Below are 16,667 nucleotides of genomic sequence, written 5' to 3'. Positions count from 1 at the left end.
GCCTACTTTTCTAGGTTATTATTGCTATAATTACAACAGGAGAATAAAAATATAATAAACTAAGATTAGCTTTAAAAAAAAATCTCACCACTGAGACCCATGAACTCATTATCTGAGCAGGTGAATTAAGGTTAATTTGTCCATGGAGATTATCTTTTTTTCACAGTAGGCACTTTCTTATCAAATCCTGTTTTAGAACAACACTCCTAATGGAATTTCATTACCTGCTGTCCTGGCCCATCTTGAATTTTTAAAATTATAAAAACAGATAAGCATTTTAAACATTAGGCCTATAGTAGGCTATATAATGATCTGTAATGTCATATTATTTTAATATTATATAAAAATCCAAAACTAACCTTTCATTGTCTGACATATGGTTGTTTAAAATATCCTTAGGATGAATAGGCATATATCTACATTCAAGTGCAGTTATATTTTGTATAAACCCACCTTTGGTGTTTAACGTGCCATTAAACTGTGTCTTTCTCCTGTGCTTGGTAGAGTACAGACTGCTGAATATCCGCAATCTTACACCGCCCTCTAGCGGAACAAATATGTCATCACATAAGTGTGGTTGAATTCGGTTAAGCGAACTAGTCAGAAATTATAGCGGTTGCCCCTCTTCTTCGAGGTGTGTTGTTTTGTTCACTTTGGTTGTGGAGATGGACTTTTAATTTAAGTAAAAAGGACACATTTATACTGCCAATTTTGCATTTGAACCAAGTATCAATAGAAAAGTATTCTCTAGAGTCTCACGAGATTTCGACGTGTCCAAATTACGAGATCTCAATTAGGTAAGTGGCGGAGCAAAACGTAAGATGGCAGCGAAGTTCTACCTGTGCTTCCCTTCCCAGTTTGTTCTCGCTGTGATAGGACTTTGGTTTTCCCACGTTGTTACATTGGATGTAGACCATTCCAAGGAACAAACAAACAAAACAAAAACTCGTTTATATTTTTTGAAATAACATATTGTTTGACTTCATATCATTTGCGTCAATTTGACAACCATTACTATCATATACCCTGTGAATTAGTGACACTGGGGTTCATATCAGCCCCAAAAGGCGTCGTAAACCTCATGAAACTGACTAAGAAAAGTACAGCCCGAGTGCTCATTAACTGATGCATTGTCACTCACCTCACGAAACACAGGGAATGTAGTGAGTTAATTGATGTGTGTCTATGTGGTTTGTAGAGAATGAAAGCAGTTGGACCTGAGACCAGTGGCTATCACACTGTTAGACTAATTGATGTCACTTGTCAAGGAGAAAACAGAGGCTTTTTGTTCAAACTCGCTGGGAGGTCATTGGCTGTAGTGAATAAAATGAGTGATACGGCCAGTTTGGTGACAAGCCTCTAATTATTCTGTCCTAACAAATTGAGCGTTGGAGGCCCCAGTGAGCCAGTTTTATGTCCACAGCTTTAAGTGTCATTTTGAGTTTTAAAACTGATAACAGGTTGCTCAGGAAATCCTCAGCTTTCTAGGTAAAACAGGAAAGCAAACATTTGTGAAGATGTTTTGTAATTTTTAAATGTTATATTTCCTACATTTTTCTAGTTCTCCAATACTATATGTATTTTCTGGATCTTTGCAGTGTAATGGCAGCACGCCCTCAGCATAATGCCTCAGCTTAATCTGCATCAAGACATTAAGGTGATTATTATCATTATTATGCATTTTAAGTCACCAGTTGTCTAAAATGTATACAAGAACTGACCTGGGTGGTTAGTATTGACAGAGATAACTGTAACAAAGGAATGAACTTTCCTTACCGGACATTCATCCATGCACCCATTATCTACATTGCTTGTCCTGTAGAGAGCCATAGAGGATCTGGAGCCAATCCCAACTGACACTGAATGAGAGGCCATGATCTGCTGCGATATTTTAACCTGGGACCTTCTTGCTGTGAGGCTAACCACTGCCCCATTATGCACTCCCAGGAAATTCATCAACAGAAAAATCAAGAGAACAAAGTCACAAAGTATTGTTTGATTGACAGGTGAACCTGGGTTGGCTGGAGCAGAGATGCCATGGCAATGAGAGATAAGATGGCAACTTTTACCATTTCTATTAGTACTACTACTACTACTAAAAATAAGTTTTTCATTCTGTATATCCACGAGGTAACTTCCTCAGTGAAATAACTAAATGACCTACAGTAATTAAGACTTGGGTTTTACAAGATTTGCCCTCAACCTATTAAAAGCTGTCTGAGGTTGTGTAAACACCAGGTTACAGGACATCTAATGATTTAATTACACTGTTGGGTCATATTATAAAATGATAAACAAGCATGGATAATAAATCATTTATGATTCAGAAAGCCTTGGAGGGAATAGATGCTTGTTAATTTGCACGCAACCTAAATTCATTATTTATCTCCGAGAATGAATAAATTGTCCCGGCTTGCCTGTGATTGAACTTGAACTGGTGAAAAATTCAGCCTGTGCTGCTGTACCCCAGTGAGCCATCCAATGGATAGGCTTTAATGATTTCATTTGGGTTAGGAGTGGAAACAGAGAAAATAATGAGGAGGAAAGAGACCGAAAAACAGTGTGGTACACAAGGAAAGAGAGGGTGAAGGTTTGTACTGAGATTGATTGTAAGAACTTACTCATGAATTTTAATGAACTTCATGGCTTGGCCCAAGATTTTATCTCTTGAGTTACTCTCAACATTATCAACATGAACACAGTCTGAGGTCTTGAGGCAAGAGACTGTTGGCTTTTCCCGTGGCAAGACTTAAGAGTAAGGCTGTCAAATATTTGGTGCTCGGCACCTTCGTTCTGGAAACAACCCAGACTTGCAAAAATCCTAATCTTATTTTAAACTGCTTCTGAAGGCTCGTACTGTATAATTTAATTTAACTGGCTAATAATACTAATATATGTGTACTGTATGTAGGAAGGCATATACAGAATGCTATTGTTATTACCTCCACCAGTGTTAAAGGTTCTTCCAGAAGCTTGTTGGTTTGTTTGTTAACAGCATAATTCAAAATGTCCCCGTTTTACCCCTAAGCCAACAAGTGAATATCTGTCATGTCTATTATTTCTCTTGAATAACTTTCACAAACTAATGAAGATATCAGTGTCATTCCAAATGCCAGCAGTAGGTTGTCAAGCAATCATATTATGAGGATCAAGCTACCATGGGAATATTGCTCTTTGGTGTAATGACATTATGGGGAAACTGACTTGCCCTTGGCGGAGGTATGCACTCTCTGAGTGCTGTCTGGGTGGTGTTGTTTTTATCTTTTTAGTTTTTTGTAATAGTGATTTTTCTTGGTATTAATCACATTTCTCTATTTTATTTACTCATGCTACCTAATCTAAATGTTTACTGTTGATTGTTGAAGCCCTGAGTAATCACTGGTTCACAGAAGTATTATATAGTATATAGGATATAGGGGAAAGAGAAAGAGTGAGTGAGAGAGTTGATGCAAATGGAAAAAGTTAAGGAGAAAAGAAGTGAGAGTGTAATAAAATAAGTGTGAGAGTGATGATGAAGATGAAAGCTGATTTGTCTCTCTTATTTCCACTTTGTCTAGGTTTTCCTGGAGCAGTGAATAGACATGTGTGCCTGTGTTTGTGTGTGCAGGGTGGCCACAATGATCTGGGATCTTTCTTTCTCCGCCTCCCAGAGAAAGAGCGAGAGCGAGAGAGAGCCGTCACACACAACGAGGAGCTGGGACAAGAGACAGAACAGAGGAGAGCTGTCAAGCTGTGAGGAAGCAGCAAAGAGACGACTTAGTTTTTTCTGGGAATATATTTTCCCCGCCATCTCTTAAACAACCGCACACACTTAAAAAAATATAAACCTGCAAACACACATATAGTGAAGTGTGTGTGTGAGTGCTGCTGTTAACTCCTTACAAGGAGCGGTGAATTATTTTAAGGATCTGGACTCACTCAAGCCTGACACACTTGGACTGTAAGAGTGTTTGGATTCAGCATCTTTGTGACTTGAACTTAGCCTAATTAGATTGAGTGTGTATCCCTGTGTGTGTGTTGGGATTCAGCACTTCACCTGAAAGCCTGAATGAGATTTTGACTGAAGCAGTTTTTGCACTTGTGAGTTACCTGAATTTGTAGGATTGGACTCGCCCTCGGACTTTCAGTGTTTGTTTATGTGTGTGAGGAGGAGGATGTGCTGGCCGGTGACGGTGGTCCTGCTAGCCCACCTTGGGGCCACCATGACGGGAGCATGGAGAGCATCTCAACCAAGACTTCAGTTCACACACTCTGGTAAGAGGCAGCATTTCTTTCCTTTCATCTCTTGTCTTTAGTGTTTCAAGTGTCGTTGATCATAATGTTTAATACGTCTGTCACTCTCATTCTCCGCACACGTACAAAACTTTTCTTTCTTTTGATGCCCACACACCTGTCTGTGAGAGCCTTTTTTAAAATTTATTTATTTTCAACTACATCTCACTACATCTCTGTAATATCCTGCATTGAATTAATCTTATTTCAGTAGTCTAGCATGGGTGTGAAAGCCTTGTCTTTAACCCCTGCCCACCTCACTGTCTTACTGTACTCTTTTCAGAAGTGGCTTAAGCATTCGATTTGTCTCCCCAACACAGTTGTAAAGTCGTAGACAGTTTTGTTCCTAAATTACACATTGAAATGATAGTTTTTCCACAATTTTTTTATTTCTGAAAACATTGTACAGTAATTGCTAAAACCTGGAACCACTGCGACATCTAACTCCTGCCCCCGTCGGACAGGGCATGAAACAAAAGCAAGATTGGTGATAAGATAGTTGTAAACAAGCCAGCAGTTTAGCTGGATTATAGTACAGTCAGCCAGTTTATTTGGAAATAAAACTGCAAGAGAGTGCACCTAAAATGTCACAAAAAATCTCTCGCTATCTCAGGAAAGCTGTGTGCAAACACAACTACAGAAATGTGAACCGACCAGTTGGTCTATGATCTGTGATTACCGCTGACATTTTAGATAATAATTGTAGTGTCCACCTGTGTAACCTGGGGCTTTTGTTTATGCTGCTGTGCAACACATTGCTGGTATTGAAGAGATGCACAGGTTGATGATCAGTGGGTTGATGCGTGGTTGAATTGGAGCCAACAGGTCCTCTGAAAGGGTGCAGTGACACAGCTTCTAACACCGTATCTACACAGAAGACATAGCGTGAGCAGCATGTTAGCAGAGCAGAAGAGCAGTTCCACTGCTCTGCATGTGCCTATGAAGGAGGTGTTCTGGCACAGTACTGAGTGTAGGTCACCCACATTTTGAAAGTGCTCAGAGTACAATAAAAAAATCATTGTTGCTACACATAAAATGCAGAAAGGTAGGCTTGATGTGTACAAATGCACTTCAGGCCATGTTTATGGGCTGCTCTTACACAGCCTGTATAGACAGGTAGATTGATTAAATAGAACTGTATGTGTTCATCACGGATGACTGACAAACATGACTGAAATGCTTTCTGTGTATACACGTCTTAGTTGTTTGGTGTTTTAACTTAAAGAGAGGAGCAGTGGGGTAGGGTTTGCCTCACTGGTATGCATAGAAGAAAGATTTTAGCATGATGTTCATGTGATGGCCAATGTATGTGATACTCTCTGAGTTGTTGTGAGACAGTAGGATAGGATTTAATACTTTGACCCATGTTGGATGTTTTGCTGTTTGGGGATAACAAACATGGCAGAAGTAAAAAGAAAGCACAGATCTGCATTTTCTAATTAAGACAGGATTTGGGACTTAATCTTTTGCCCTCTCAGCTCTGTTTATGGTGAATTCCCTTCAAATAGAAAGCTTTTTTTGAGGCATCCAGGCCTTTAATTGCAATGACTCTTGTGTGTACAACTCCCTTTAATCAAGTTTAGCAGAGACTTTGTAGTAAGAAAGCTGATTAGATATTCTTACATAAGCCAAAACACAAAGAGTGTGAAGTAGATGTGGTGAGGCTGAAGTCAGCCAGTCATGACCTAGAAAGTACAGAGAGTGGGAGAAGGGAAACCTTGTTGGATTCTCCCAGGTGGGGATTTAGCTCTAATGAAATCTGAATGTGAAGATGTGAAGAGCTGCTAAAGTAGCTCTGTGGGTTTGTGTGTGTCTGTGAGCACCGTGTGCCCGTATGTCCTTGAGCATATATGTGTGTAATTTTTCTTTGAGTCGCTTTGAAGACATGAGCTTATGTGTGTGTGCTTAAATAGAGCTGTTTCAGTTCCAGGATCTCTGCCCACCTCATGCTTTGTTGTGTATTCTGCTGAGGCAAATCTTAATGTTTTTGACCATCCAAGGTCTGTGGTGTGTGTGTGTGTGATTGCGTCTGTTTTAATCTACAGTTATCTTTGGAAAGATGACAAAAAATGTGTGCTGTGATGTGTGCAGGGATTGCGATGGGTTCCATGTCCACCATCATGCCTGTTTATGTATGTTGTGTTCTCTTTGTCTCGCTCTCTGTGGGAGCTCCATTTTGAGCTTCATAAATGCAGATGTTAAGGCAGAAGCATTGCATTGAATTGCATACAACTGTACAGGTGTACCCATTAAAGTGGCCATTTGGTGTTAATGGAAATTTTAAGATAGTGTTTTTGTAGCTTGAACAATTCTGGGTCTCACACTCAGGATAAGCCAGTTTTTCAGTTTCACGGAAGTGGTATACTGAATAACTTGAGAACCTCTTTGCAACAGCATTATTATAAATGCTATGCTATGTTATAAAAACACAAAATGAAAAAAAAAAGCATTTAGTAGAGGAAGGCTTCATTGTATGGGTTTTGGCCTCAGCATACCCAGCAACTCCCACTCTTCTTTGAGTCACCCCAGATGGGACTTGAACCCACAATCCCTGGCTTAGGAGGCCAGTGCCTTATCCATTAGGCTACTGGGGCTTCACATCAGAATGCTTGACCAGAACACACCCATATGGGGAACATATGCTTCGTTTAAGGGAATTTTAAGATTATGTATTTTTTCAGCTTGAAAAACAGTGTGGCTAATTCAATTCATGCAAATGGCCTACGAGTTCAGTCAACATAGAGTGATTTCACTAGAAATCACTTTAAAGTGAGGCTATGTGAGATACAAACATTAGCTTGGAATAACTGACCAGTGAACTCGGGACATGACAGTTTTCCAATTTCATGGAATTGCTGAACCAAAACAATGCAGTACCTCTCTAAGTTACTTCAAAGTCATAAAGTCCTTTTAGCTGGTGACCCAAAGAAAGCAGGTAGCAGAGGATGGTTTTGGTTTATTGACCTCTGGGTTAGGGCCCCAGCACGGTTCTGCTGCATCACCCCAGAGGGGACTTAATCACCCTAACTATTCCTGGCCTAGAAAGCCAGTGCCTTATCCATTAGGCCGCTGGGGCCACACATGATGTTTCAGTTGACATAGAGTGATTTCCACTAGAACGCCACTGGGGCTATATCTCATCTGGTTTGAAAGTGATACAATGACTACTGAACCCACTGAAGTATTACCAGGGAGGCAACAATGAAGACAAACAGAAACAGGTTACTCATAGTATAGCCACCCACATGTAGGTCAGGGATTAGGGTTTTCACAGCTTATAGTGACCATGGCCTCATTTCTCTTAAGCAGAAATGATTTTATAAGCCTAACAGGTGTTTCTGAACCATTACAATCTCCTTGGCACTCCACAGAGATCTGTTTTTCATTTGTCACTATTTTTATTCTCTTCAGTGGACATGGAAGTCACGTGATCTGTGTACATCATGATTAATTAGCTAAATCTATTTGTGATATTTCAGGATGATGTTGTATTCCCAGCATTTTCACACAGGTTCAAGGCCAATATGTGCAGTTTGAAAATGCGCATAAAAATGAACCACTTGGACCAGCGTTAAATGGAAACTCATTTACTGCCTGAGAGATTTGTTGATATTGCTGTAATCAGACTAACTGATCTGACAGCTTCATGTGTCTGAAAAAAACAAAAACGGATTTAAATACTTAAATACATGCCTGATTACCTCTTAACTCCCCTCCCAAATACCTCTCTTAATGACTAAATTATCTCAGTTATTCACTCAAACTTTATGCTGCCCATATGCAGGCGTGGGCTATCACAGACACGCACACACACATACACATACACACATACAGTAAGTGAATGTAATGGATCCATTATCCCAGCCCTTCAGTGAATAGCAGTGTGATTTTCTTTGATAAATGGCAGTTAGAGATACCATCTCTGAACCACACGCATACACACAAGAGGCATTTTCTTGCACAGTATTAGATGAAACAAGTATAGTGGTCCAATGCACATAAGACTAATGAACCTATAACACTACATGCACCATGTAGAAGAACACACTTATGTATCCTTTATAAAATAATGCAAATGAACCTTCAAAAAACTGTAGATATACACACACACACACACACACACACACACATTTCACACACTGTAAACATACAGTAACACAATAAGCTCCTATACAAACTCATGCCCAGTGGATGCATCCAAACACAAGTACGCTAAGCTGATGTCAAAGCTCCATCAGCACCTGCTTTCAAATCCATACTTGTCACTTGAGAAAATGAAGATTTATTTTCACAATCACAGAATAAAACTTCACAAACACCTCAGAGTGGGTTTGGAGGGTTTATTAAGTCAGTGAAAATCGGTTTCCTCACATGGAAGTCATGTTTTATTCATACAGTATTCATACACAGAGTGAATTGCTTTGCCATAGACATTTAATGTTAATCAGTCACTGGAGAATATTTGAATTTAACCATGAGGGTTTGTTTGGTATGAGAGGAGATATTGGCTTTGACCTTTGACCTCTATACTGCTGAATACCTGCAGTGAATTTGATGCAGTCATTGAAACTTATCCTGCTGTGTCTTTCTGGACAAATGTCCCAGATTGTAATGTAAATGTAAATGAGACATTTTCAATTTCAAGCTTTTAGTATGCAAATTGCTTAGTTATACTGCACATTAGATTAGTTCATCACTGTCCAGATTAATGTCTGTTCACGTGTGTGTCTGTAAAATTTAGTTTCTTCTGACAAAATGTGTTGCATATACAGTACAAAATGATGTTGTGTAACTGAGCTGTCTGTGAGAGAAACAAGTCTGCCATCTGATTTGGTCACAATTTGGCCACTGACTCAACCACGGATCCAACTTAATTCTCATTCAGTATAAAGGAGATTAATTAAATTGGAACAAGTAGTGTCCATGGCATATGCACATCTTTCTGCTAAGACTTGTACAATACAATGCTTCACAGCTATGTAAAGTTTACTGCTTCTCTACAGCTGCTAGTGACAACCCCAAATGATGATGACTGGCAACTGTCTGAAGTTACTGCTCTTTGTTGTGTAAATATAGTACCCATTATATAGGGATTAATGAAAGATTGAATAATGGAGTGATTTCAGACACAGCAGGCGTTACATACTGTATATACAGCATATATGTAACGATTTAAGCTAGCAAGTTAGCACCTGTGACTTTGCCACTTTCAAATCAAATCAGTTTTTATTTATGTAGCACATTTACAACAACAGTACATCATACCAAAGTGCTTCACAAGTATGTAATAAAAACATATAAATTAAAATATCACAACCACAGAAGTAAAACACCTTTTCATTTCATATTTATCAGTTCAGCTGTTTTATAACAGTTGAGATTAGTTTTGTGGCAGGGCAGTGCTGAAAACAAACATGTATTCTGTAAATTTTAAACAACAGTAAAATCCTTTCTTTTTCTAAGAATCCTGCAATTTTAGGTAAAATTCTCAACAGCTGAATGGCTGTACATATCAGGATGTAATATTTAGTCCTAGTTTTATTTTATTTGTTGCATGTTCATACGTTTCCTTGTGGTGTTGAGGTTGTGTGTTAGAAGTGAAAACTGCTTCTTGGTGAATTTTACACATCTTCTTTCACTTTCTCCAACCTTGCCTTTCTTTTCCTTCTGTGTACTAATAAAGCACCGAAAGCCTTCAGAGTAATATTAAAAGTCAAGAGATATTTCATTATTCATTTATTCTTTCAGATCTAATTCTATCTAGGCCAGTGCTTTCCAGGCTCTGGGTTGGGGATGTTGCTGTGATGTGGATTTCACTGCATGGTTATCTGACATGAATCAGGATATTCTCGATTATTAATTTTAATGGGGACAGTCCCCAGTGGTGGCACTACCATTGTTTGTCACTACTGAAAGCAAATGGCAGCTGTTTGCTCATTTCAAACTTAAAACAATAAAGAAGCTCTAGGAAGGCACTCATTTTCTCTAGCAGAAAACCTGATTTTGCAGGGCTGTAACCCAGGTAAAATCACTTTTCCAGAAAATTTGTTCTTTCAACCAAACTTAGGTCCTTAATAATACATAAAGAACACTGATTAAGGGGTTTGATGCTTGAGGGTTTTCTTCCCTCGCTGGACAGGGATGGTGAAAGGCATCTAATTACACTCTTGTTTTGGCAACAACAGCCCCTGACAACAGTGGACATACTGCAAATTTACCCTTGAGAGGTTTCTGGTGTTAATATCAGAAACTAACTTTAGCCTGAAGCCTGTAATTATGCAAGAAAACTATGAGCTTCATATTTCTTCTATTTCCCTCAAGCATTAATTTGCTCCAATTTGCCCTGCTGTCAGTAATTTAGAGCCAAGTTTCTCACCTCTTCTCTTTGCCTTTTACTGCATTTCATTCCTACAGTACATAAAATTTGCAAAACAAGAAGTATTTACTCCTATTGCTTAGGTGCTGGGCACAAGTGACCGAGGGATTAAACTTAAATGTACTGTTCTGTTGTAAGTCAAATTAAATTTAAAGATCTTAAATAGAAATACTGAAATGAAACCAGAAGAGGTACCCTACCAGTCAAAAGTTTGGACAGACCTTCCCAATTAGTTCAGTAGGAAAGTGTGACCAAGCCTTTGACTGGTAGTGTAGCTAAAAGCTTTTTAATGACTTAAGGCTAAATAAATATATATACTATATGTCATATTGGCTGGGACAATGTTTAGTAACCCAGATCTGGATGTTTTTGGTTGTTTTGGACACACATTTCTCACAGCATTCCTTTCAATTTAGTTCATTGTGAAAATTGAATCCACAAAGGTATGCTTGAGTACTTCTGGAAGCCATAATTAGACAGGCTCAGCTGTACTAGGACTAATTCTAACCACCAGTTTACTTCATTAGCTGTAGATTAGGACAGGCTGGAGATGCAGGATATGAGGGTATGAAGCGATATTGTGGAAAATGAAAAATTACTTTGCAAATGAAATATCCACCTGTCACTTCTTCCACAGTGATGGCCACAGGAAAAGTATATATATATATACACACACAGTTTTACATTTCAAGAACAAATGGCAAGGCGCCAAAATATGCAGGTGTCCTTTCAACTTCCAAGCACATTCAGTAATTATTTTCATGGAAATTAGGCAAGTAACTATACATCTATCACAAAATCATAGGATGAATTTCCCAGTGGACCCTAAAATCAGCCTGGGTAAATTCACCGTCTTAAACCTTAGTCATGACTATGTTAAGCTAGCTGAAAACCTAGTACTTATTGCCAAAAATGTGTAATATTAAAATGGAAATCTGAAGACTAGTTGGAGTGTGGATTGCCAGAATTAAAAATTCCATACAACTATTACACATTGGTTGAGAGACAATGGTAATAGGAAGGAGTATCAATAAGGTCCCAAAATGTGATCTCTGCTGTCATTTTAGATATATTTATGCAGTTTGAACCTGGTTCTAACTAAATGAAATTCAACAAAAGAAATTCCTGGTTTGACTGCTGAATTATATTTGATTGAGTATAAGGATAACATGATGCACAGTGGCAGATAGTACACTCATGTGAAGCTTCAGATTAGTAGTACATGTAGATGGGTGTAAAACATCTGATCTTTAACCCCTGGTGTTACCAATCTGACATTCCCAAGGCTGCATAAACAAGAATAAACCACAAGAATTTGATTCTCCCTGTTTTGTCAGTGATGGGAAAATAAGACAAAATGTCAAAAAAAGGTTGAACATTGGACTTCCTTTTCCTGTTTAAACAGAACCAGGACTTATCGGGAAGTAGAAGATGTACAGTCACAGATAGTGGTTTTTATGATCTGGCCAGGCTTTAAACTTGATAAATTTGACCCTCACAGCGCACTGTAAATTTAAACCTGAACTCACCAATAAACATAGTGACTATTCACAACCTTCACAGGACAGCAACTTTTTATGGTCACCCATTATTAAGATACAGTCTGGTTATTGCCATAAATGGATCACTGAATGGGTCGACTGGGCTCAGGCCAAGTGGCCTGAAGGGTCTGGGGGCCCTTTGAGCTCGCCTGCAAAATATTCTATAAAGAGACACAAGACCAAAATGATAAACAGAACAACCACAAAGAGACAAAAATATCGATAAAGAGATGCAAATTGTAACTGGACTTCACTGAGTAGCCACTGGAGTGACTGGGGATGACCCAGTCAAGTGCCTGAGCCACAGCTGCCCCAATGTGATGCATAACAACTACAAATAGATGCAGAAAGGCCACAAAGAGACACAAAGTGACTAGAGAGAGATGCCAAATGTCTTCAAAGAGACACAAAATTATTGCAAAGATATGCTATACAGCCACAAGGAGATGCAAAGCAATCCGAAAGTGATGCAAAAAGACCATGAAGAGACAGAACACATCTTTAAAGAGATTTTGTTTCCCTCTTGGGTCTTCTAGGTAGGAGAGTGGGGGCACATTGTGTCAGAGTCCATCCACACTTATTGCCCATTTGCCAGTACAAGCATGAAGCATACCTTATGTCTAACATGCTTTGAGGCTGAGCCAAGAAGTAGTAGCCACAGACAATTCACAGATACTGAGGGACCACAGTTATTGCTTCCTCTTGGCATGAGTCCACATCAGAATCATAAACCTCAAGGCTCAGCCTCACCAGCATGGTAAACAAATGTGGTACCGACTCATCTTAATCTACAACTCAAAAGTCAATATACAGTATAATTGGATTCAAGATTAAAAACACAGTCAGTCACCATATAGGACCCTTCATTCCAAACAGATTGTTTTACAGTTCATTACAAATTGACTGCATTATATTGTGTTAGACACAGATTGTTCAAAATGTTTTTAGGAATAGGAACATGATTTCAAATCCTGAAAGTTTGCGCTCAGGGTCAACAAAAGTAATTTGAGGCACAAGAAGATATGTTTTTGCTGCAACATGAGGTTATTGTTTGGGGAGGTTTTTGCTCTCAGTGCAACAAGTCACCTTACCTAAGTAGCATATAAATGTATTGGAAAGATGAAGACACAACTCTGGTTAAAAGAGAAAAATGACCTCCAAGCTTCGAGGAAACCGAAACAGCTCTTGAAATCAGTTTGAAAGCTCAGGATGAGAAAGGTAACTAGCTATAGCCACTTATCAGAATGTTCTTGCATGTTACTGTGAACAAAGCATTTAACCAGCTACCCTGATGTATGGGGCGACTCCCACATGAGACTAGTCGTATGTAACCGTGTCAATGTGTTATGTTCATGACTTGTTGTGCAGTAGAGAAAGCAATGAGTGTTCTGACTGAACCTTTTTTTAGTTCAATATACAGTAGATGAAAAATAAATTAGATAAATAAAATTGACTAAAAAGTAAACAGTGAATGAATGAACTCTTAATGTGTATATGTAGCAGCACAGCGACCCAGACTGAACAGTCTGATGATGATGAATAATATTACACGTTGAGGTCGAAAGTCAAGCTGTCTACGTGGGTCTGGTCTGTCAGTGACACAGTCCAGACATTGTGGATCTGTGTTTAGGGCTATAATTTCACCGTGGTGCGTGTGTGAGTGTGTGTATGGGCGCATGTGCTTAAACATGTGAGAAGATTTGAGTGCATAGTGAGATGGAATGAGACTAGTTTGTGTATATGTGAATGATGCCCAACCATAGAACAGTGGTTCCCAACCAGGGGCAGGTTACAGTGATCAAATGATGAAGTGAGTGACAGTGCGTGAGGCAGACAAAATGATATTTGTCTATCAGTGAGCCGAATATTGGCATTGGTCATGAAAAATTGTCATTTTACTTCTTGTATTTTACAGTGTCTTAATAGTAGACAACTGACTTTGCAATGAGATCTTAACAAAAAGACAAGCATGATTGGTCAATGTGTATTCTCTAATGCCACAGCAAGAATTTAAGGCACCAAGAATATCTGATCTAATGCAGTCAGGCACACATCTTGAAAGACAGTGCGATCTAGTCTCAGCATGAGCGAGAAAGACACTATGAGAGACCGTGAGATTTTATAATTGCTGCATGCATGTGGACACATTAGAAATGGTAATGTGCGTGCATTTCTTCACAAGTACCCATCTGTGTGCCTATAGGCCTTATTCCCAGATTCTGCAGGCCTCCTGCTGTAATTGCACCAGTAATTGGTGAAGTGATAACCCCATTTCCACAGGAAATATGCCCCGGTTTCCTCACCCCCGCCACAACCACTCCCCCATGGTGGCGCAGCCAACAAAGTCCTCCCTATGGAGACGTTGCACCAGACGGCCGAAGTTCCCTGGGGCTCGGCGAGTAGATGAACAGACAGACAGAGAAGCAAAACTACACACATGTAGCTTACAAACACACACACACACATGGACAGTGGCTGAGAGAGAAAAACTGGATAGATTAATGATAAATGTAGCTTGTGTTAGTGTATGTAGCAAAAGCTAGTGTGTCAGGAACAAGGGAACTCACTGCAATACATCAGAAAAATAACAAGTTGGACTCCCAGGAGTGAGAAAGATGGAGTTTCATCATCCTACATCACTCATATTTCACAGTGCCAGTGCAAACTCCTGCAAGGCTTACATTATTTAAAAAATGTGTTGCAAGTCCCATGCTCACTTAGAAAAGTTTCTCCTCTGACACCTGACATTTTTTATGTATTTTGGAATAATCCAGCATTGGCTGTTGGCAGTGGAATGTACAAACATGCTACCTGTCCAGCAGTGTACAGGTTAGACCGTCATCTCAGCCGTGATGTGTTCTTATGACGCCAGCATGGAAAAGTAGTGCTGATGTTCCATATGTGTTTAATGGATCCTTTGTTACTGTTGTGAGGTTCCTGCACCTTGGCTGTAAGCTTCACCTTGATAGTCCCCACTGAGCTTAAAGCCAGCCATGTCAGTTCAAACATTACTGGAAAGAGACATTGAGACCAGGGACCAGATGCAAAAAAAACATGTGCATGCCTGTTCCTACACATAACAGTGGCATGCATATCCAGTGTGTGGGAGGAATGTGCACATCTCATTCATACCTCAGATCATGTGTACACATGGTGTGAGTAAGTGTGATATGGTGAAATGAAAATGAAAAATAAGGCCAGACAGACCATTTTAAACAGCTTGTAATGTTTTTTTAGCTGTTTACATATATTGTAGTTCATAAAGTTTATTTATAAAAGCTGTGTTTATGTTGGTTTAATGAATTTTGTTCTTATTTCTTTTGCCTTTCATGTCAATTGTCTAGTTTTTATTGTACACTTAAAATATTCTGTAAACTGCGGATATTGTTGCTATTAATTCATTTTTGTTTACTGGTGATTGAGACGTCACCAGCCTAACAGTAAGCCTTTTCAGGTGTGTGATTAAATTACAGTGCTCTATAAATAGCTGTAGCTGTGCGATATTGTCATGCGTAAGGACGGCTGTTCTGGCATTGTTGGAGGATCTGGACAGTGTCACTATAAGATGAGAAAGAGTGTTTTATGGTTCTGATTCTCTGTAAAGCTGTGTGACAAAACTGTGGTAGATAATTCAGCAGTTGCCAGTCCTCAGTTACCTTTTGCCATTCAGCAGCTCCTCATCTGTTCATGATCCCTGAATTGAGACCACCCAAACAAATCATCTTTTCTTTTCTCCACCTCTCCTGGTGTCTCACTTTCACTTTCACTGAAATTGCGGTTCTTTTTTCAGCATTGATTTTATTGCCATGTCTAATACCATATGGTTCAGAGACAGTTTCTATATGCAAATGACTGAATAAAGGGGTGTCTACATATATTTTTGGCTAAAGGTGGGAGTGGAAAATAAGCTCATGTAACATGCACCAAATTCCACAACAGTTGACATTTATAAAGCACAACCAGGTGTACATGCAGGTTTATACATCTGAAAAAAGCTATTCCTAAGCTTATTTCTGTCTTAGTGTGTACACACAGTTTTAGTCAGGAATATACACAGTTTTTTATACATCTGGCACCAGCTAGGTGGGACAGGGGCACACAGCTGTTGTTGAATATGCTGTAAAGTAGTACAGATCTGAATGAAGCTTGGCATCTATAGCTGCTAAACAACTTAAGTGAACGAAATGAGTTTCTAATGAACTGACTTGAAAGCAACAGTTTTTATTATATAATTAATGTCTGCACCACATACCATGAACACAGGGCTAATTAAAGTCAGTCTTGGTTTGCCGTCTCAGGGCTTCGACAAGCATGCTCTAAATTTTTCCTTTTGGGAAATTTCAAGATTTGTCTGAGTTTGGCATGTAGGAGTATTTACATGACATGTTGGATGGAATCTTTTGACGCTGTTTTGCTTGTGTTCAGTAATAATTGATCATGAAAATGCCAGCATGGAGAGGCATTAGCATGTGCATTAG

General features: G+C 39.1%; 1 protein-coding gene and 1 non-coding gene across 2 annotated transcripts in view; one reads left to right on the top strand and one right to left on the bottom strand.

Annotated features, from left to right (window-relative positions):
* The first annotated feature begins 3,586 nt into the window (after window positions 1-3,586).
* The window catches only part of sema3h (sema domain, immunoglobulin domain (Ig), short basic domain, secreted, (semaphorin) 3H), an 87,722-nt gene continuing 74,641 nt past the window's right edge, over window positions 3,587-16,667 (top strand). Inside the window, exon 1 of the mRNA XM_020623593.1 lies at window positions 3,587-4,254. Coding sequence (XP_020479249.1) covers window positions 4,137-4,254 — 118 coding nt within the window. The 5' untranslated portion in view covers window positions 3,587-4,136. The remainder of the gene's footprint in view (window positions 4,255-16,667) is intronic.
* On the bottom strand, window positions 6,794-6,866 carry trnar-ccu (transfer RNA arginine (anticodon CCU)). The gene has a single exon. It is a non-coding gene; the product is annotated as a tRNA-Arg (tRNA).

The sequence above is a fragment of the Monopterus albus genome, unplaced genomic scaffold (assembly GCF_001952655.1).
Source record: "Monopterus albus unplaced genomic scaffold, M_albus_1.0 scaffold305.1, whole genome shotgun sequence".
Classification (NCBI taxonomy): domain Eukaryota; kingdom Metazoa; phylum Chordata; class Actinopteri; order Synbranchiformes; family Synbranchidae; genus Monopterus; species Monopterus albus.
This window is presented reverse-complemented; position numbering and strand designations above follow the sequence as displayed.